General features: G+C 34.7%; 5 protein-coding genes across 8 annotated transcripts; 2 read left to right on the top strand and 3 right to left on the bottom strand.

Annotated features, from left to right (window-relative positions):
• Positions 1–1,440: 1,440 nt before the first annotated feature.
• Positions 1,441–2,897, bottom strand: LOC106363017 (peptide methionine sulfoxide reductase B3-like). Its single transcript, XM_013802829.3, has 3 exons — positions 2,803–2,897; positions 1,912–2,068; positions 1,441–1,811 (listed from the first exon to the last, which is right to left on the bottom strand). Exons 1-3 carry the CDS (start codon positions 2,895–2,897, stop codon positions 1,653–1,655), a joined length of 411 nt encoding a protein of 136 aa, XP_013658283.2. The 3' UTR covers positions 1,441–1,652.
• A 252-nt stretch (positions 2,898–3,149) lies between these two features.
• LOC106366884 (pentatricopeptide repeat-containing protein At4g04790, mitochondrial) lies at positions 3,150–7,329 on the top strand. Of its 2 annotated transcripts, none has more exons than XM_013806557.3 (16): positions 3,150–3,384; positions 3,465–3,503; positions 3,578–4,168; positions 4,251–4,430; positions 4,496–4,572; positions 4,666–4,773; positions 4,841–4,954; positions 5,095–5,190; positions 5,339–5,437; positions 5,513–5,632; positions 5,751–5,855; positions 5,950–6,114; positions 6,186–6,313; positions 6,395–6,473; positions 6,697–6,914; positions 7,000–7,329. In XM_013806557.3, exons 1-16 carry the CDS (start codon positions 3,213–3,215, stop codon positions 7,175–7,177), a joined length of 2,469 nt encoding a protein of 822 aa, XP_013662011.2. In that variant the 5' UTR covers positions 3,150–3,212; the 3' UTR covers positions 7,178–7,329. The 2 variants fall into 2 exon arrangements, with proteins under 2 accessions (XP_013662011.2, XP_013662012.2); XM_013806558.3 differs by having other exon boundaries at positions 4,508–4,572.
• Positions 7,291–9,026, bottom strand: LOC106366885 (mediator of RNA polymerase II transcription subunit 21). 2 transcript variants are annotated; one of them, XR_007316404.1, is made up of 6 exons: positions 8,854–9,026; positions 8,313–8,571; positions 7,943–8,020; positions 7,788–7,839; positions 7,416–7,563; positions 7,291–7,370 (listed from the first exon to the last, which is right to left on the bottom strand). XR_007316404.1 is itself a non-coding variant. In XM_013806559.3 (5 exons), the coding sequence occupies exons 2-5, from the start codon at positions 8,556–8,558 to the stop codon at positions 7,487–7,489; spliced, it is 453 nt and encodes a 150-aa protein (XP_013662013.2). In that variant the 5' UTR covers positions 8,559–8,571; positions 8,854–9,026; the 3' UTR covers positions 7,291–7,486. The 2 variants fall into 2 exon arrangements, 1 of the variants encoding a protein (XP_013662013.2); XM_013806559.3 differs by having other exon boundaries at positions 7,291–7,563.
• Positions 9,027–13,760: 4,734 nt separating this feature from the next.
• On the top strand, positions 13,761–15,812 carry LOC106366886 (UPF0051 protein ABCI8, chloroplastic). Its single transcript, XM_013806562.3, has 2 exons — positions 13,761–15,350; positions 15,430–15,812. Exons 1-2 carry the CDS (start codon positions 13,923–13,925, stop codon positions 15,646–15,648), a joined length of 1,647 nt encoding a protein of 548 aa, XP_013662016.2. The 5' UTR covers positions 13,761–13,922; the 3' UTR covers positions 15,649–15,812.
• Positions 15,813–16,109: 297 nt separating this feature from the next.
• Positions 16,110–20,013, bottom strand: LOC106385499 (sugar transporter ERD6-like 15). Of its 2 annotated transcripts, XM_048740782.1 has the most exons (19): positions 19,854–20,013; positions 19,568–19,717; positions 19,374–19,436; positions 19,183–19,272; positions 18,998–19,057; positions 18,808–18,873; positions 18,468–18,533; positions 18,309–18,384; positions 18,134–18,198; positions 17,866–17,958; positions 17,691–17,780; positions 17,512–17,596; positions 17,400–17,443; positions 17,236–17,298; positions 17,066–17,125; positions 16,931–16,984; positions 16,774–16,833; positions 16,561–16,675; positions 16,110–16,471 (listed from the first exon to the last, which is right to left on the bottom strand). In XM_048740782.1, exons 2-19 carry the CDS (start codon positions 19,706–19,708, stop codon positions 16,329–16,331), a joined length of 1,434 nt encoding a protein of 477 aa, XP_048596739.1. In that variant the 5' UTR covers positions 19,709–19,717; positions 19,854–20,013; the 3' UTR covers positions 16,110–16,328. The 2 variants fall into 2 exon arrangements, with proteins under 2 accessions (XP_048596739.1, XP_048596738.1); XM_048740781.1 differs by having other exon boundaries at positions 16,931–17,125.
• Positions 20,014–20,806: the final 793 nt, after the last annotated feature.

Here is a 20,806-nt window from a genome sequence, read left to right on the forward strand (position 1 = left end):
GTTTTGCAATTGATTTTTAACCTAGACGACTTACATGTAAGTCGTCCATCTTTGTTTGTTAAAAAAAAATCGAGACGACTTCCATGTAAGTCGTCTAAGGAAAATGAGTTGGTTTTGCATTTGACTAGATTGTGTCAGAAATTTGACTTTTCCTAGACGACTTACATGTAAGTCGTCCAGTAGAAAATTAAAAAAATAATATTTTGTTATACCTAGACGACTTCCATGTAAGTCGTCTCAGGTTAGTTTTGTAACTGAAAAATAAAACAAAAAAAAATATTTTTTTTCTAGATGACTTACACGGAAGTCGTCCGTCCGACGTCCAAGATGAGCAAGGTTTGACCAGAATCTCGGAATAAAATCATGAACGACTTTTGTGGAAGTCGTCTGATGGACGACTTCCGTGTAAGTCGTCTAGACCAAAATAATTTTTTTAATTTTAGTTTTCAATTCCAAAACTAAAACAAAATACTGTTTTTTTAATTTTCTACTGGACGACTTAAGTCGTTTTGGAAAAGTCAAATTTCTGACATAATCCGGTCAAATGCAAAACTAACCCGTTTACCTTAGACGACTTACATGGAAGTCTCAATTTTTCTTTTAACAAACAAAGATAGACGACTTCCATGTAAGTCATCTAGAAAAACACATTTAAATGTCAATTGCAAAATTCTCCTCTGCATTGACCAGAAGACTTCCAATATCTGGAAAAAAAAAACTAATTTCATAGTTTCAACCAGTGAGATAACTTGTTTAGCACACAAAAGTCTTTTCCAAGCACCCATAATTTCAAACAAAAGTGACTCACCAAGAATCGTAAGCTTCAGTGGCTCTATGAACCATAAAAATTTTAGAATCAAAATCTTAGGTTTTTTTGGATTAATATAGAGAGAAAGTAAACAGATGTTGTTTTTGGCTCACAAGAATTGAGAAAGAAAGAGTATAAATCGATTTTTAGGTGCATTAAGAGCTTCAAATTGGTTGTTCATGGTGGTTGGTGTATTGATGGCAATGACAATATTGTGAATACTTAAGGAAGATGAGGGTGATAGAGTAAAATATGCATTTAAAAAAAAAGTGATGGTATTTTCATGAATAATCTGAACTTTGGAGGTGAAAGAGGCAAATCAAAATTCCAAAAAAAACATGGGTTAGTTTTGTGTTTGACTTCAAGTTTTGAGTCATATTTGCAAAAAACCTATTTTTCTTTCTGAAAATAAAGAACTATCATTTCTTTCTTCAAATATAAAAGAAAATAATTAGCAAAAATAGTAATCTCAAAAATAGAAGGGGAGTCGGAGAAAAATGTTTATAATAACATTTAGAGGCAAATACACGGTTGGGTTGAATATGTTAATTGAATGTGCTGGGATTGAATTTAGCACGTCGAATTCAAACTAGCTATGAAAAGCATCCAGGAACCATATTCAAACTATTCAGAAAATCACAATCATAAATTGTGAAAATAGTAGTGTCAAACAATGACCAAAGTGATGTCTATAACTAAAACAAAATACAAACAAAAACAATAGAGACCAACACAACAATATTTATACAGGCACACCTCTACATGACTCTTATTTCGGTCTTTTTTCACACTCTTGAGCGAAAACAAGAGAGAAAAGGCATAAACTATATGCCCGAGATTTGATTTACAAGGAAGGCTCTGCGGGTGTGAAATTGAGGGAAACGCTGTTGACGCAATGGCGTTCATCAGTGGGAGTAGCAAAACCTTCTCCTTTGAAAACATGACCAAGGTGTCCACCGCATGCTGCACAATTGATCTCTATTCTTCTCCCATCTTGGTCTACCTGGTAAATATATATAATGCATAACAGAGAAATTTCAGCAAAAACATTTCTAGGTGATCAATTTCATGAAAAGAGTGTTCGTGTTTGGAGAGATTCTTACGTTTCGGGTTATGGCGCCGGGGATTCCATCAAAGAATGCAGGCCAGCCACAACCTGCGTTGAACTTTGTGGTTGATTTGTAAAGAGGCGTTTTGCAACCTGCACAGCCATAAATTCCTTCTTTGTTGAAATCCACAAATTCTCCAGTTTCTGGGTATCTGAAAATCAACAAAACGCAAACCCACTATTCGTAAGCCAAAAGATTGATAAACAAAGAAAAAGGACTTTTAACTTTTCAATATCTAATTCAAATACAAGAAATTATGTAACCTTTCATTGGTCATAAAGACAGAACACAGCCTAGCCAGACAATGCAACCAAGTTCTACATTTGACCGTTCAACGTATGCATGCATTTTAGCTAAAAGCGATTCAGAGAGATCATGATCTGCTATCACATCCATGAAGAAGTCTTAACCTTTCATGCTAATCTAAACCAAACAGAGCAACACATAATAGGTAAAAGAGAGTCAAGGATCAATAAGCTGTCATCTCGAGTTTAAGGAGTAAAAACGATGGTCCCTTTGAAGAAGCTATATAACCTTTCATGGAAGCTACTTATTAACAAGACAGAGCAACATAGTTCTATAACAAAAGATGGTAAAATCATTGAAGAATTTGTATAACATTTCATGGAAGCTGCTTAATAACAATTAACTGTTCTAAATCAACAGAAGAAACTTCCTCTGAAAGGTACAAGCAGCTGTATTATAGTAGTAACAGATGCAATCCTTCAAACACATATATACTCATCAGAGAGTATAATCTTAAATGAATCATTACTATACATCCTTGCATCCCAATCCCTAATGTTTGAAACTCGATTCAGCCATACTCGAAATAATCATCAGAAGAAGCAATGTTCAATCATAATTCAAAGAAGAAAGGCTTACTCGGTGCCTTTCAGACGGAGAATCTTAAACTGCTCCGGAGAAAGAACCGCTCGCCACTCCTCTTCTCCTTTCTGCATCGATCCCACACCCGCCATGTTCACCACGATACAAGCTTACGATTATAGAGCAAACGTAGTCCCTCATAGTTCTGTGATTTATATTAGTGGTGAAGGTGTAAAATCAGGAATTTACTTATAGATTTACGTATGTACCCCTAATTTATAGGGGTGAAAACGTAAATTCCAATTTGTTTATCTATTTATTTATTTATATACCCCTAATTTATATAATTAATTACATTGGCACCCCTAAGCTTCAAAACAAGTCATGAATCCCCCCTGGGGCTTTTGTCGAGAGGTTTATAAGCAAAATCCTTCGTCGTCTTCTTCTTCAATATCTCTCACCCGAGCATGGTGGTCTCAAAAGCTAACAAACTAAGCTCAGTCTTCATTTCCCGAATCAAAAACTCCGCCCAATCTTCAATTCCATCCGCCGCCGCCACCGTCAGGAACAGAGACATCCCCGGAACTTCTCAAGCCGTCAAAGACCTCCTCAAGTCCAAAATCACTTCCTCTGGAACCGGTAAAGCTTTTTTTTTTTTCCTAATCCATACCCATCTTAATCTCCAACCCTTGTCTAATCTTCCAACATCTTTTGTGTAGAAGCGCCATTATCCGACCAAATCTCGAGTTTATTACATGGTACGTGTCACCTCTCTTGTCCTTTTTATGACTCTTTTGGATCAATGATCTTAAAATTCAATTCACATTTTCAGTAAGCTCTTTGGAGAAGACAGACAACATACTGAAGATTCCAAGCTTCAACGCCAAGATTCCTATTGATATCTCCTTAAGATCCAAAGAGCTCTCTCGCGAAAGGAAAGAGAGACGCGTTTACAAGAAGAACGCTCTCTCACGCCGTTTCGCGAAGATATTCAGAGACTCTGCTCATAAGCTAGGCACCGATACCACCTTCGGCGCTTTCGACAGGGTGGCCAAAGAGATGAGTGTGACTGAGTACAATGCCATGGTTGGAGTCTACTTTGAGCTCGCTGAGAAGAGCCATGATTTGGAGTATGCTCTTGACCACATAGGCAAGGCTTTTGAGGTTTTGAAAACCATGAGGGACCGCGGGTTTCAGATTGAGGAGAGTGTTTACGGTCCTGTTCTTGAGTACTTGATTGATATGGATATGGTTGATGAGTTTCGTAGTTTTAGAGATGTTATCAGCGAGGCGAGTCCTGGTTTGGTTGAGAGGCTTGGTTACTATGAAATGCTTCTTTGGATCCAACTTGGTGACGGAGAGAAAGTTGAGGAGCTTTGTGGTGATATTGATGGTAATGGAGACTCTTTAACATTACTACAAGGTATGAAAACAAACTTGTGTTTTGTTTTTGCTCTCTTACTCTGAAAGTATATTATTAACCTTTCTTGATCTTTGAAAACCAGAAAGTTATTTGCTTGCACTGTGTAAGAAAGAGCAAAAGGACCATCTTCAGAGGCTCTTTGAGATCATAGACATTACAAAAGTTCGTTCATCAGACTTATTGGCAAACATATTTGGATACCTTGGCAAGTTTTCGTTGGATTCTTTTGCGAGGAAGTTCCTATGGGAACTAAGAGAAAGTGGTAAGGGAGCGTGTGTTTATGTCTCTAGCAAATCATTGTTATAGCGTGTGTAATATGTTTTTCAGTAACATTTGCAGATGAAGGAGTGAAGAACGTTTCAGATCTCATCTCTATCTACTCTACATGCACCCCAAATCTGACGGTAAAGGGGACTTATCATGCATATTACTGGGAGATCAGTGTTTTATAGCCTTTGTTTAGTTAACCAATGCCATCTAATTGTCTACGATTAAAGGTTGAGGATACCATCTTGAAGTTCAACAAGATGCATGAAGAACTCGATGTTATGCCTTCTTCTACATCGTATGAAAAGCTTGTTAAGTATAGCTGTGACTCGAATGAGGTATTCTTTATTCTTGCCTTTTTTACTTCTGGTACTCTCCCTAATGGTTATTCCCTCCTTGCCATAGGTGGTCACTGCGCTTGATGTAGTTGAAAAAATGGGTGAAGCAGGTGTGACAATAACCGCAGATATTCTACATTCATTGCTACATGCCATTGATGAAGTTCTTGAGTTTAACTTGGTATGCCCTCTCATTTGGCTTGAATCTATATACGGCAAGCTACTAAGAGAGAATAGGTTAGCTAAAACGGCGGTTCATTGATTGCTATTGATACTTTAGAGATCACCATAATCATCTTCCTCATACTTTAACTATTTCAGGTGCGAAGAATCCATTCAATTATGTGCACAAAGAGTGTGAAACCAAGTAGTGAGAACTTCCGGAGCATGATACGTCTGTGCACTAGAATCAGAGATGTAACTTTCTTTCTACTTATTTCATCTTTGAGTATATCCTCAAACTTTATATTACAAATGTGGAGATGGTTGTGTTGTCTCTTAGAGTTTCTGCTTTGTTTATCTCTAAACGTAAGTTTTGATCTAAATCTGATGGTGTTATGTGCAGTTTGAAGGTGCGTATAATATGCTTGGTAATTTGAAGAACTTCAATCTGGAACCAAACTCTAGCATGTTCAATTGTATATTGTCTGGATACTTCCGTGAGGTAAACTGACCTGTTTTTGAGCTCCTAATGTCTCTTAAAACATTCTCAGCTTATGCTTTCTGTATGTTTTTGAAGAAAAACGTGTGCAGTGCTTTAATGGTCGTCAAGCAAATGAAAGAAGCTGGCGTTAAACCTGATTCCATAACTTATGGCTATCTAATAAACAACTGTAATCGAGAAGACACAATTACTAAGGTACAATTCAGATCTTTTCTCTTAACTTGGTGCTGTGTAAACTCCACTACATAAGCTTTACTCTCTCTATCTCTATGTTGTGAATGAGATTTTTATATATATATGTGTGGTTTATTAGTACTACAACGAGATGAAGCAAGCAGGAGTTCAAGCTACTAAGCGAATATACATGTCCCTAATAGATGCATATGCAGCATCTGGCCAGTTTGAAAAGGCAAAACAGGTAAGCACACAAGTACTCATTGTGTCTGTAAGATCTTGAACGCAGAGTTTCTTTTAGCAATTAGAGTAAGAGTTCAAATTTTATTCTACCTTAGGTGCTCTTGGACCCTGATGTTCCGGCTAGATACCAGAATGAGCTGAAAAGTGAGCTTATATCAGCTCTTGCATCACATGGAAAAAGGGCAGATGCATTGATTCTATATGAAGAAATGAAGGAAACCAAATGTCAAGTAGACCCAAAATCGATTATATCCCTTATTGTAAGTATTACACTTTCATATATCATATATTGACTGATTGATATTCAGTGGTATGATCATCATATCTGTAGGAATACAGTGATTCAAATGGAGATTTGAATACGTTGGTTCAATTGGCTGATGACCTGCAAGATGATCATAGTTGGATAGATGGTTTCTTCAGAATGATCATGTTCGCTGTCCGCAATAGAAAGTCGAGGTACAGTATAATTAGTTACTACTGTTTACCACATTGCTAAATGTCTGATTCTTGATTTATTTCTCTTTGTGTTTGTTATAGCAATGTTCTTGATTTGCTGAAGCGGAACGAGGTTAGATTGTCCAAGAAAGATATCCATGTGGAGTATCATTTCGACGAGGTTTGATTCTGTTTCTCTCCTTGGGTGTCTGGAAAATGTGTTCATGTAGTCATCTAAGATAACGTGGAGTGTCTCTAGTTATGTGCAACGTTCACATTCCATGCTTGAATAATGTTCAAGCTGGAGACTGTAGCTAGTAGCTACCTTAGTAGCTACCTTCTCTTTTACTGTACTTTTGTCTTCAGTACTTTAAGCCCCTCATTGGTTTTCTGTTTTGGATCAGGTATTTTGGGCAATCGCAGAGACAGAGCCAGCCGACGTGAAGCTGGGTATGGATTTGTTAAGATACATAAAAGAGGAGCTTGGGTTTGTTCCTTCAAGAAAAAGTTTGGATTTTCTCTTACATGCTTGTGTTAATGCCAAGGACATGAAAAACGGTTTACTGGTGTGGAAAGAGTACCAATCTGCAGCACTTCCTTGCAACGTCCTTAGCTTTCTTAGGCAAGCCACAAACTTAGCAAATTATTTAAAAGAATGCAGTTGATTAGATCCTTTGTTCATTTGTTATGGTTTATGGCTTTGGCAGGATGTATCAGGTTCTACTGGCTGCAGGGGATTTGGAAGGTGCCAAGACATTGGTAACAAAAATTTCAAAAGAAGACAAAGATGTACAACATATCATTGAAGAAAGCCAGATTGTATATTCTCAGACACCAGAAAAGAAGAAACCAAAAAAGAAAAGGATTGTCTTCCCAACAAAATAGGAAAGTAGTATTGGCTGGTTTCCACACACTTTGGTGTGATTTTGTACAGAAGAGGGACTCATACTCCATTCTAAAGCACACAAGATTGGTAGGCTCTGCACAAGTCTTGACAGTTGAAAAGAAAACGGAGTAATAATATAGTTATTTGTTTTGTTGTTGTTAGCTAAGGAACATTCTTATAATTGCTTCTGCAACAATTTTTTTGATGAACCAAATCACAACTTCTCTTACTTCTGAACCTAAAACATTCTTGTCGCTGAACCAAACCATATAATTTCTGAATCAGTTTGAAACACAAGATTAATCCTTTCACTCGGGTTTCTTCATGTTCAGGCAATTATCTGCTGCTTGTCCAAATAGCTCTTGGACTTGCTTTAGCTCCTTCTCTGTCAAGAAACAAGGCTAACACACTTTAGACCAGCTCAATGTACGAAGCATTTTGCAAAACAAATTGGAGGAAAACGAAAAATGGAAAACTGAAACCACTGAAGAGAATCTCCCTGCAATGGTAAATAACAACTAATCCTAGAGTGTTGTAGCAAGAAAGCATACACATTGAACATGGATCTGCTCCATTTTAAGAGCAAAGTTGTCCAGAAAAAGTTGTTACCTGCAGCCTCTAATTGCTTTTGGAGTTCTTGGCCAATAACATCGTTCTCCACCTGAAAAAAAAACACAGTAGAGAAGGAAACAGGCAAAGCCGTTAGTCTAATATAAATACATGATTCAAGGAATTGTGGAAACAAGATAAGTAACTTGTTTAACCTGGAGTTCTGCGATTCTTTTGAGCTGAGCTTCTTCACCTCCTTCAGATAAGGGAAGCGCCGCAACCAAAGCATCAAACTTCACACAAAACAAGTACCAAAGGAATCAGGATAGAAATCAGATCAGTATCAAATTCCAAGTGTTAGTTTCCGGCACCAAGCAAGACATTATCCATCATGCAGATGAACTAAATTCATATCATATTCGAAACTAATGAGCTAAAGATGACCAAGTTACTAGATTCTACATTGCTTCACCGCTGCCATATAGCAAAGGCCATCTTAACTTTGCTATTTCTCTGATGAACTCCATATAAACTTAGCAGTAGAGAAGGATACGGGTAAAAAATTGAAGAGAGAAAAAAACAAACCTGTTTAGCAGCCTTGACTAAATCGGCACTGAGCTGCTTAGGTTGCTCAGGAAAAGCTGCGGTAGCATCACCATCAGTAGCCGTAGTTGTAGCAGCAGCAACAGCAGCAGCGGCTGGGGCTGGTGGTTCAGGGTAGTTAGGAGAAAGCTGAACCGGAGGTGCATCTCTTTGGAGTGTCCCAAAAGCATTGAAAGTGATTGCAGCTATGGAGTTCACTTGTTCTTGCAACTGTGATATTATATCCATCTTCTTCTAAAACCTTAAAGCATACATTCACACAAAGTAAGATGTTACTTTCAGATTGGTACTCGATCTATTAATCAAGATTCTAAATTTCAATCTTTACTTGCGTATTGCGAAATCCCAGTAGAAAATTTGGAAATTAATCCATTTAAGACAATAACATAAACAAAGTCCAAACTATTTGAGTTTCAGCTAATCTCAATAACCTTGTAGAGTTCATTCATCACATTAGAGAGGAAGCGATCTACTGATTCTCCGACGAGGTTGACGGAGTAGAGGATTCAAGGAAGAGACTTACCCGTCGACGGGAGTTTTCTCCGGCTAAGCAGAAGTCGACGACAGAAGATCGCCGTGACTGGCCGGCCACTGGCGTTTTGATATTTTGTCTGGTTTATTCTGCCTTCTGGATTTTATTACTTCACACGGGCTTTAACTGGGCCCTTATGTCTTCATAGTTAAACAATTCCTGTGTTTTTATGACCATCATTTGTGATAAATAAATAAAATGCTTTTTGTTTCCGAGATTTACGATCAAATACTCCATCTGTTTCGTATCAAATGTTGTTTTAGCTTTGATTTTGTTTCATTAAAACTGTCATTTTAATCTCCGATGCATATTTTGAACAAGTTTTCCAATTTTTATTCTTATTTTTAATTCATAAATTAATAAAACCAAACAAAAAATTACATTAAATTAGGATTTTTTTAGCAACCATTAAATTAGGATAAAACCAGAAAATTTAATAATTTTCTCGATTCATGTGGAAAAACTTTAAACGATAATTAATATAAAACGAAAAGAGTATGTTCGAAACGAGAAGTAAAATAATATGATGTCGGATAAACTTACACAAAATATTTATCTGATTAATCTTATAAGATTTTGCTAGAGGTAGGCACTTCGGTTATTTTATCGGTCAGTTTGAGTTCAGTTTAGTTTAGTTAATTCGATTCTAGAATTTTTCCAACTGAAGTAAACCATAATTAGTTTGGTTTGGATAGGTTTCAGTTCGGTTTAATCGGATTTCCTTAATTTAATTCTTTTAGGAGACATCATATTTTAAAACATATGGTCATGAAATCATCATATTGGTGAATATGAAAAAAAATGTAAAACTACATCTAATATAATATTTAAAATAAAAACTTTTAAACACACACAAAAAGTTTATAAGAACATAATCAAATCAAAATTAACTAAAGTAAATAGAAAATTAAAAATAATCATTATGCTTCTTAAAAATAAGCTATGTAAATTAAATCTAATATAAAACTGAAAAAAAAAACCTTAAAAATCACAAAAAAATTATAAGAACACAATCAAACTAAAGTTAACTAAATTAAATAGAAACCTAAAAACCCAACATTGTTAATAAAGTTAATAGTGACTTTAGTGTTAGGATTTTAGAATTTTTTTATATTGCTAGTATGTTTTAATTCAAATAATAACAAAAAGATATTGGCTTCTCGGTTCGGTTTAGCTCGGTTTGGTTCAGATCGGTTTTGGTTTGGATGTTTTGGGTTGGAAAAATCTTAAACCAAACTATTTGATGAAAGACTTTAGTTTGGTTTGGATCAATTTCAGTTCGGTTGGTTTAATTTTATAGGTTCAGTTTGTTTTTTTTACCCGCCGACAGATTTTGATTTTTTGGAGTTTTCTTTTTATTTGTTTCCTACATACTATATACAAAGTAAAATATAGTATTTGATTTTGCGATTGTATTTTTATTTGTTAACCTATATTTTTCAAATACTAAATGATTTTTAATGTAAAGTATAAAATAAAATCCCTCTATACATTAAAAGAGAAGTCACTTTAGTGATTTCTGCTGAGGTGGCATTCATATAAAGTTTCTCAGGAAAAACGTTATAATTCTATTGGCTGGTTTTTTTGAATTTTTATTTATTTATTTTAATCAATCGCTTATGTAGACAAGCCCAAAACTATTGTCGATTTCGTTAAGCCCATATATAGCTAGGGGATAATAATTATCGATTTAGTTTAGCCTTGAGTACCCGTTCGGGTTCGGATCCGGTATTTCAGATTTTCGGGTATTTCGATATAGAGGTGTAGAACCCGTTCGGGTATTTCTGTACTTCGGGACGGGTTCGGGTATTTTTAGTTCGGATTCGTTTATTTCGGATCTGGTTCAGATATTTAGATTTTTTTTTAAAAAATACAATTTTTATTTCTCAAGTTTCTTATATTTAAAAATATAACTTTCAGTTAACTAATTTTTTATTTTTAATAGATTGAATAGTTAATATATTTGGACATAACATTTTAAAACTAAAAAGGCATTAATTTAGTTATTTTTTTTAAATTTCGGATGTAACTTTTTGTTAATTTTTTAAATAAAAAACTTGACATGCATTTTAATTGAGTAGCAAATCATTTTTTTCGTAATTGTATGTATATCATATGAACTTAAAGTATGTGTAGTATCAATATAAATATTTTATATAAAATGAGAGATGTAAACTAAAAATATAAGGTTAATTATATCTATTCGGGTTCGGGTATCCAATCTCTCCTTATTCAATACCCATTTGGGTATTTTGCTACTTCGATTCGGATTTCAGTTCGGGTTTTTCGGATCGGGTTCGGGTGCCACTTCGGATATCGGGTAAAGTGTCCACCCCTACTAATTAGGTTGTTTGTTTTTAATAACTTACCTTTCTAATACGGATTACTTGCGCAAGTTGAAATCATTAAATATGCAAATAACTTATTGACAAAATTTGTTTTTAATAACTTACCTTTCTAATATAGATTACTTGCGCAAGTTGAAATCATTAAATATGCAAATCACTTATTCACAATATGGATTACTTGCGCAAGTTGAAATCATTAAATTTTATCGATTTAGTTTACCGTTGGGCAAAATTTAGAATTAAGACAAATATTAAAAACTTTACTTATTATTCAAACGGTAAACTTGCGCATGTTGAGCGCATGTTGATATCATATTTATTATATTGCTTACAAAATATTTTAATGTTTCTAATTAGGTTGTTTGTTTTTAATAACTTACCTTTCTAATATGGATTACTTGCGCAAGTTAAAATCATATCATATACAAATCATTTTTTGACAATACACATTTAATATCTTTCTTTAAACGATTTTATTATTTACTGTGCAAAATATTAAAATCATTAATATGAGAATAAATCGACTGTATATATATAGGAGACACCTAAGGTCTTAAAATACAAACATTCTCTTTTCATTCTTTAAAGTATTATTCACAAATCTCTCCTCTCATACTATTAAAATATTACGACAATGTTGCTTGTGTGCTAAGAAAAATGTGTTTAGACGTAAAGGCTCCTCATCTTTAGAACCTTGAACTCAACTCTTTGTGTCTTGTCTCCAAAAAGCATGTCTGGTCTATCTTTTCCATGTGTTGAATACTGGTAACGACAATATGATCTTCATTTTTTTTATATGTAGACCAGGTCGTGAGAGTGATAGTGATCCAGAAAACTTTGATTGAACATGCTGAGAAGCTTCGCCAAGCTAAAGCAGTTCTTGAAGAGCTTCTTTAGTACTTTCTCTCTCTTTGTTGAATATTGTCCGGGAAAGTATTACATAGTATCATTTAGTAATACTATCTTATATCATTTTTTTGTTGAATATATTATCTTATAAGTAAACTAGCATTATGCATTTTTTATTTAATTCATGAGGTCATTTTCTCACAGCAGAGAACCTTTTGGAATGGCGCATGGAGGAAATTTCTCAGGGATATACAGGAAGGTTCAACTGAAGCCGCTGAAGTGGGATGGTGAAGGCGAAGAATAAAGACCTGTAGAGGCTCTTATGATTCTTAAATACGGCGGTGTTCTAATTCACGCTGGTAGAAAACATGTGTTTACATACTCTACCATTTAATTTGTCATTGTTATATATATATATATATATATGTTTTCCAAATATGGAAGAATTGTTTAACTTATTGACGTTTAACATCACTTGCCATATAATCTAACGAATATTACAAATAACAATTTATGGAAACTATTCTCGAAATTATTGAAAGACTAATAATTTTTATTTATTACTTTTAATATTTATAACCTATAAAATAAAATGAACGAAAATTTATATAAGATAATTATAATAGTTTATCCTCTACTTGATTAACTGTGTTCGAATATAATTATATAATAACTATTTTAAATATTACAAAATCCAAAAATGTTTATTAATATTATTTTTAAATTATTTATCGTTGTTTAAAGAATAAATTTATCATAATTTTAAAATAATTTATAAAATGTTTACAAAATGCAAGGCAAAGTTGCACTTTCAAGAGTTAAGTCGAGATCTGGATTAAAAATCCTAATAACTGGTAAAGAAGGGAAGCCGAAGATAAAAACATTGAATGTTGTCTACAAACAAATTTTTTAGAATATTCCGTAGTCACGGTACGTAATTTTAATCTATTTTTTCAAATAGAAATTTTAAAATATATAAACTGTTACAATTATTTATTTTTTGTATTTGCCAGATGGGTTGTGATGAGTTAGGAGACCGATGACGGTATGTCAATTTAATATTATTTCATGTTCAATAAAATTTAGAAATTTATAAATCTATCAAATAATGTTAACCCGTCAAATTGCTTACAAAATTTATTTAATTTTTTGCACGTTTCTAATTGAATTTGCTTTGTTTATCGAGAAATGTACTTTATAATTTATATTATTTATGGATAATATTTTGATTTTTATTATATTTTCTTTTAATATGTCTACATAAATGTTTGTTTATTATTTATGGAAAATAATATTATTCACCTAAAATAAAGAATTACGAAACATATACAATACAATTCTAATTAATGATAATATAAAATCTGTTACTTCTAAAACTATACACTATTTATTCCATTTTTTGAATGAAAGTATCTTCGTAAACACACAAAATATTTTGTGACGTTGCAATTATACATACACACAATATCTGTCTCTTCATATTGATGTTACTGTGTTTTCTCTCGCGAGAACACAGGGTGCAGACCGATCATGTTCTTATGTCCGCACAGGGTGCGGACCGGTCACCTAGTAATATGTTAAATATACTTATAAGCTTTTCTTTCTTCTTCTTTTAATTTCATTTATTAGTTTGTGAGGGAAAAAAGAATGTGGCTCATAATCGAGCTAAAAAGGCCAAGTAACAAACGCTCCCCGTGGTGGACACGAGACTATCCTTAATTCACGGCCAAGAAAAAATAATCACATATTTACAAAAAAAGAAAACCAATAAATATCAACACTAATATTTTTCCTATCCTATTTTTCCAACACACAAAAAAAATAAAAAACAATCTTCGTCTTCCTCCTCTCCTCACCACAACAATGGCGTCTCTCCTCGCGAACGGCATCTCCAGCTTCTCACCCCAACCCGATTCCTCCAAATCCCCCAAATCCTTCCACCCTAAACCCGACTCCTTCAAATTCCCCTCCTCGAAAACCCTAATTCCGACTCCGCGCCTCCTCAAAGTCAGAGCGGACGTCGGCACAATCGAATCCAATCCAGCAGGTAACTCCTCCTCCTCCTCAACCGATAAACTCCAACAATACTTCCAAAACCTAGACTACGACAAAAAATACGGATTCGTGGAAGACATCGACTCCTTCACCATCCCCAAAGGCTTATCCGAAGAAACCATCCGCTCAATCTCAACCCTCAAGGACGAACCTGATTGGATGCTCGACTTCAGGTTCAAAGCCTACGCCAAGTTCCTCACCCTCAAGGAGCCTCAATGGTCTGACAATCGCTACCCTCCCATCGACTTCAACAACATGTGCTACTACTCCGCCCCCAAAAAGAAACCCACTCTCAACTCCTTAGACGAAGCCGACCCTCAGCTCCTTGACTACTTCGACAAGCTCGGCGTCCCCTTAACGGAACAGAAACGGTTAGCTAACGTCGCCGTTGACGCCGTTCTCGACAGCGTCTCCATCGCCACCACTCATAGGAAGACTCTAGAGAAGTCTGGCGTCATCTTCTGCTCCATCTCCGAGGCGATCAGAGAGTATCCTGATCTGATCAAGAAGTATCTAGGGAGAGTCGTGCCGATTGACGATAACTACTACGCCGCTTTGAACTCCGCCGTGTTCAGCGACGGATCGTTTTGCTATATCCCCAAGAACACGAGGTGTCCTATGCCGATTTCGACTTACTTCCGGATCAACGCTATGGAGACTGGTCAGTTCGAGAGGACGCTGATCGTAGCGGAGGAAGGGAGCTTTGTGGAGTATCTGGAAGGGTGTACTGCTCCTTCTTACGATACCAATCAGCTTCACGCTGCCGTTGTTGAGCTTTACTGTGGTGAAGGGGCTGAAATTAAGTACTCCACCGTGCAGAACTGGTACGCTGGGGATGAAGAAGGGAAGGGAGGGATTTATAATTTCGTCACGAAGCGTGGTCTTTGCGCTGGGGACAGGTCCAAGATCTCGTGGACTCAGGTGGAGACGGGGTCTGCCATCACTTGGAAGTACCCGAGCGTGGTTCTGGAAGGTGATGATTCTGTGGGGGAGTTTTACTCTGTGGCGTTGACTAATAACTACCAGCAGGCGGATACGGGGACGAAGATGATTCATAAAGGGAAGAACACCAAGAGTAGGATCATCTCGAAGGGTATCTCGGCTGGCAACTCGAGGAACTGTTACCGTGGTCTTGTTCAGGTTCAGTCCAAAGCTGAGAATGCTAAGAACACTTCGGTTTGCGACTCTATGCTTATTGGTGACAAGGCAGCTGCTAATACCTATCCTTACATCCAGGTATATATTGTTTATATGATTCCAGTCTTTATGATAAGCTATGTGAACTTAATGTGTTGTGGGTTTGGAACAATGACAGGTTAAGAACCCATCAGCTAAAGTTGAGCATGAAGCGAGTACATCAAAGATTGGAGAAGATCAGCTTTTCTATTTCCAGCAGAGAGGAATTGATCATGAGAGAGCGTTAGCTGCGATGATCTCAGGGTTCTGCAGAGATGTCTTCAACAAGCTGCCTGATGAGTTTGGAGCTGAAGTTAACCAGCTTATGAGTATTAAGCTTGAAGGATCAGTGGGTTAGAAAACATAACTCAATTACAGAACAGTTACGTTACAAAACAGTCTTTGTTGTGCTTCTCAATAAAACTTTTCTTCTGGGTGTTTTACTAGTTTCAGTATGTAAAACTTTGTATTATGTAATGTTTTGATAGCTTCATGTGAACCATATGAAAGGTATTGTTAATATTGTTACACTTGCTAAAAACATGAAAACAATAATGTTCGCAGAAGTGATATTGTAATAAACTTTTTTCGCACGAACTCATTTTATTCAATTTGTGGGATATTTTCCTGACAAGTATAATCTGAAAGCAGAGAATTTTAGTGATAAGAGATTGCATTTATTCTAGAGATTTTCCTTTGGTATCTGGAACAAGCTTGGCTATGAACACATCAAAAGCCTATTCACTGGCAAACATCAGAAATGTTCCTGCAATTATATTGTTTTCCCTAATTAGGAATTGGAGCAAGAAATTAAAGGAATAAGCGAAGAGAGAGTACATGCACTTATAGAGGAAGATGAAGATGATGCATACAAAAGTTCTACGAGTTCAGGATCTTAGGAACGAGTATCCATACACTTTGGCCAAATCCAAGCCATCAATCAACTCACTATGGCCATATCAACAAACACTTATTAAACTTGATACAGCTAGCTTGAGGTAAAGTTTTTCAAAGGTAGTCTTAATTTTATTTTATTTCTTAGAATATTGTAGAATCTTCAGGAGGTGAATCATAGAACAGAGAATGAATCTCTTCTAAAGATTTGCCTTTGGTCTCTGGAACGAGCTTGGCTGTGAAAACAAATCCAAGGAACATCACTGTGGCAAAGAGGATAAATGTTCCTGCAATAGATTTCATGAAGAACATCATTTGTTTAGTTATATAGTAAAACATTTTTGATTGTATACAATAAATATAAAAGATTAACTACCTGTAGAACTCCACTGAAGCAAGAAACTGAAGAAGTAAGTTACGACCCATGAGCTTATAGAGGTGACCAAGTTACACACTGTTCCTGCCGCTCCCTTAACATCTACTGGATAAATCTATAAAAATAAAGATAAAAACATTTGGTCATACTTAACAATAAATGAGTTAACATTTAGATACTTGTGATTATATTTCTAAAAAGTCTTTAATTTACCTCTGATGCCACAATCCATGGTAGCGGTCCCATGCCTAATCCGTATGATGCAAAATATACCTAAATAATATACGCAAAACACAATTTTTACCTTGGCATTGTTTAAATAGTAATGTTTAATTAAAATTACTTATTGTGATGATAGTTTATGTATTACCATAACACTAATGAGAGCCAAGATAGGTGTTCCTGTTTCCCAGCAATTGTTCTTCTGCAAAGTAACAAAACAAGAGAAATTACAATCAAAACTGAAACAAAACCATCGGTTTATAGTAGAGTATACTGAGCATGCCTGCAAGATGAATGAAATGGCCGTTGCAAGACACCCCAAGAACATTCCAGCTTGAGAAACCTACAATCACTCAACAAAATCACTCCTATGTTTTCATCAAAACCCAATCAAATAACCTATCATGTTTGGTTATCTAGACTTTCCTATATGACTATTGAATTGTATTTTACCAGTAGGAGGGAACGTCTTCCGGATACATCCACAAGCACAGTACCTAAAATGCCCCCAATCATCTACAAGAATATGTGTTTAAAATGATTATTTACAGCATGTTATATGTAAAAAATTTGGAAAAAAATAAGCATGCTCTATATGATCTTATATCAGTAAAAACCTGAATGATTGATGTTGATATGAATCCAACGTCACTGGATACACCTGATTATCGAATAATTATTGACTGGTCGATGAAGCAAGATCGGAGAGAAAAGTAAGGTTTTATTTACCAGTAGAGGTGAATATGGAGTCAGTGTAAAATGTATAACCATTAAGACCTCCAAGTTGAGGCAGAGCTATAAGAACTATACCAATCTGTGTAAACCATTGGGTTAGCTAATCAAGAAAATGCACACAAAAAAAAAAGTTATAGTTTGTTTTCTCCTCTCTTTTTGTAAGAGTTACTTACAGTAAGTGACAACACGTATTTTCTCTGAAACAGCTTGAAGAAATCATGGCTATTGACGTCTTGGTGTTGTTTAACATGTTGTGTATATTCCTATTGGGATATCAATGTAAGAAACAACAGATGCATCTCATATATAATTCATGCAGATATATAATATGTATTCATATATTCTTACTACTATCTCTCTTGCTTCATCTGATACATCCGATTTGGCTCCTCGTAGGCTTAACAAAACGGCCTCGACCTCCTTTTCCTTTCCTACTTTGGCCTATGAACACATATATATAGTTTCTTTAAACAAGGTTCTAACATGTAAAAACATGAATGTTATGTTTTCAACACTAATGTTTTTTTTATAATTTTATAGTTTCCAGAAGACATTTAACAGAAATGCTAAAATGTAAGACATAAATTTTTTGCTTTAAAAATAAGCATGCACTTACTAGCCATCTAGGAGATTCAGGGATGAAGAAAAGAAGAGGCACAATCATAAGACAAGGTATAGCTCCTGTCCAAAGACAAAACACAATACCATTAGAACAATATTTTTCTTCCTTATAAGGAAATAAAGAACGGTCTAATTTTTGCATTCAATAAGAATTAATCTCTTTTGCCTACCTAAAATAGCTAAATCGCGCCAAGCAACGACTGTTCCAAGTGCATACAAGACGGATATACCAACGCCAACAGATAACTGAAGAACATAAGACATATTGTATTGAATGAAAATTACATTTTGAATATGATAGATTCAAGATTTTGGTTCTCTTAATTTACCTGAGACAAGGAAGAAGCAGCTCCTCGCAAATGTCTTGGTGCTATCTCGGTGATGTAAACCGGTCCCTAATATTAATGTTTATCAGATTATATGATGTATAACAAAAATATCATTCCAAACGAACCTACAACACATATATTCAAATGTTTAATTATCTCATTTCTAAGATATTCAGATTCAAGTCTTAAAAGGTTTAAAAAACATTTTGAATTACCAGATTAATTAATAAATCTAAAACCAAACCTTACATTTACAAGAAAATTATACAAAATATATCTATAATATATTAATATACCCAAACAAAGTTGGTTAAACACCTCTAGTTTTATTCATTCATACCAAATATGAGCTGATGCCGACTGAGATCCCTTGCAAAAACCTTCCAATATCGAGCAGCCAAACACCCTATATATATATGTTCACAGGAATTAAAGAACAGAAATAAAAATGAGATATTTTAAGGAATTATAATAATTTAACGACTTAAAATAAATTAAAAATAAATATAATAAAAAGGAAAATAGCGAACCTTGGCAAATGCAATGGCGAACCAGCCAATTATGACAAGGATGTTAGTAATCCACATTGTCTGATTCAAGAAGAGAATAACAAAAGATGATTTTTTTTGTAACAAAAAAAAAAGCAAAAGATGATTGTACGCATGATTAAATACAGTTTGTAGTGATAAATTGATTTCCTTAATTGGAAACTTACGTTGACACGACCAACCAAATCTGTTAATTTCCCACAGATTAATGCTCCAAGAATTAGTCCAACAGTCAATATCGATCCAAAAAGTGAATACTGAGGAGAAAAAATAATAATAAAAACAAGTTGAAAATTAGCTTAACCAAAAACAGATAAACGGAAATAAACTAAAAAAAAACAGACAAAATTGAACTTACATCAGCTATCGATAGATTCAAGTCTTTCATGATACTGGACTGTGTGGGAGCCGTATATCCAACCTGTGAGAATAAAAAAGAAAAGTAGCTAATTAAAATGAAATATGCATGAACTATGCATGAACTCATTTTCGATTTCAATCACAAAAAAGAAAAGAAAATCAAGAACTAAAGAATTAAATTTAGGAACTCACAATGCAACCAAAGGAAAAGGCACCGCAAGAACATGCAGTGAAGGCAAGAACAAAAGGTCTCGTGGAGACATTTGATATTTCAGACAGAAGTGAAGTGGATGATGATTTATCTGGACAAGCTAATAAACCTTCTTCCGCCATTTTCAGAATCTGAGATTATTAAGGAACACAATCACTCACAAGAAAGCTCTGCTTTTTTCTTTATGAGAATTATAAGGTAGAATCATTATATATTTGAATATTTAAACTTAATACATAAGATATAAATTTGAGAACATGCTCAAACCTTTTTGAGTGTTGAAGTTACTTCGTCGTCTCCTGAAGCAAGAAATTGCAGAGCTGAAACACAACACCCTTTTTCTACTAATGGTTTGTCAGTTCGATTTTGTTTTTATGGACATCGAATTTTTAAAAGAATAAAAGTTTCTTCAATAAAAACAAAAATCATAATTGGTGTCAAAAATCATAATTGGGGTCTTTAATAAATGGGACCCTTAATAAATTGTTATTATATGCGCTGAGAAAAAAAAAACTGTTAAAAAATATGTTGGGGAAAAGTTTGGCGTTGGTACCTTTTTTTTTTTGGTCGAAAAAATTGGCGTTGGTACTTAACTTGCTCAATGTTGTTTAAGGTTGCATGTAATGTTTATGAGGTATATCAGTATATGTTACTACCAAGACAATATGAAAAAATAAAACTCCTAGTACGTAGTAACGTAGCTAGGAGGCGAGAGCCCATATGATAATCCAACCATGCTAAATGATTTGGCTAGCTTAGCATCAACAGCCGTCAGATGATTTTATCGTGTTTTAATCACTAAACTAAAGCTGTATGTATATATTAGTGTGGTAGTACTTAAGAATCAAATCTACATAGACTAACTAAAATCATATTACGGTTATTCTGTTGGGATTGAGTTACAATAAGCTTTAGCGGGCGTGTTGGGCAACTGAAAAATTCAAAAACTCAAATCAAAGCTTCTAAAAGACTATTTTTTCTAGTTAACTGCAATAGTGATAAATATCTCTAAAATAGTTTTGATATAGATTACATTCATTTGGTAGGTAGCCGCAATAACTGATCAGAGTCACAACTATATGATAATTCATTTTGGTTTTCATAGATTTTTTTTTTTTTTTGAAAGAATGTTAAATTAATTCAAACAAAATTACTGTTTACAACCAAGGTTGCTTGTTTTAAGCTCAAAAGAAATTGAAACTTTGCTTTACATTAGAAAA

This window comes from Brassica napus, chromosome A9, assembly GCF_020379485.1.
Source record: "Brassica napus cultivar Da-Ae chromosome A9, Da-Ae, whole genome shotgun sequence".
NCBI lineage: Eukaryota > Viridiplantae > Streptophyta > Magnoliopsida > Brassicales > Brassicaceae > Brassica > Brassica napus.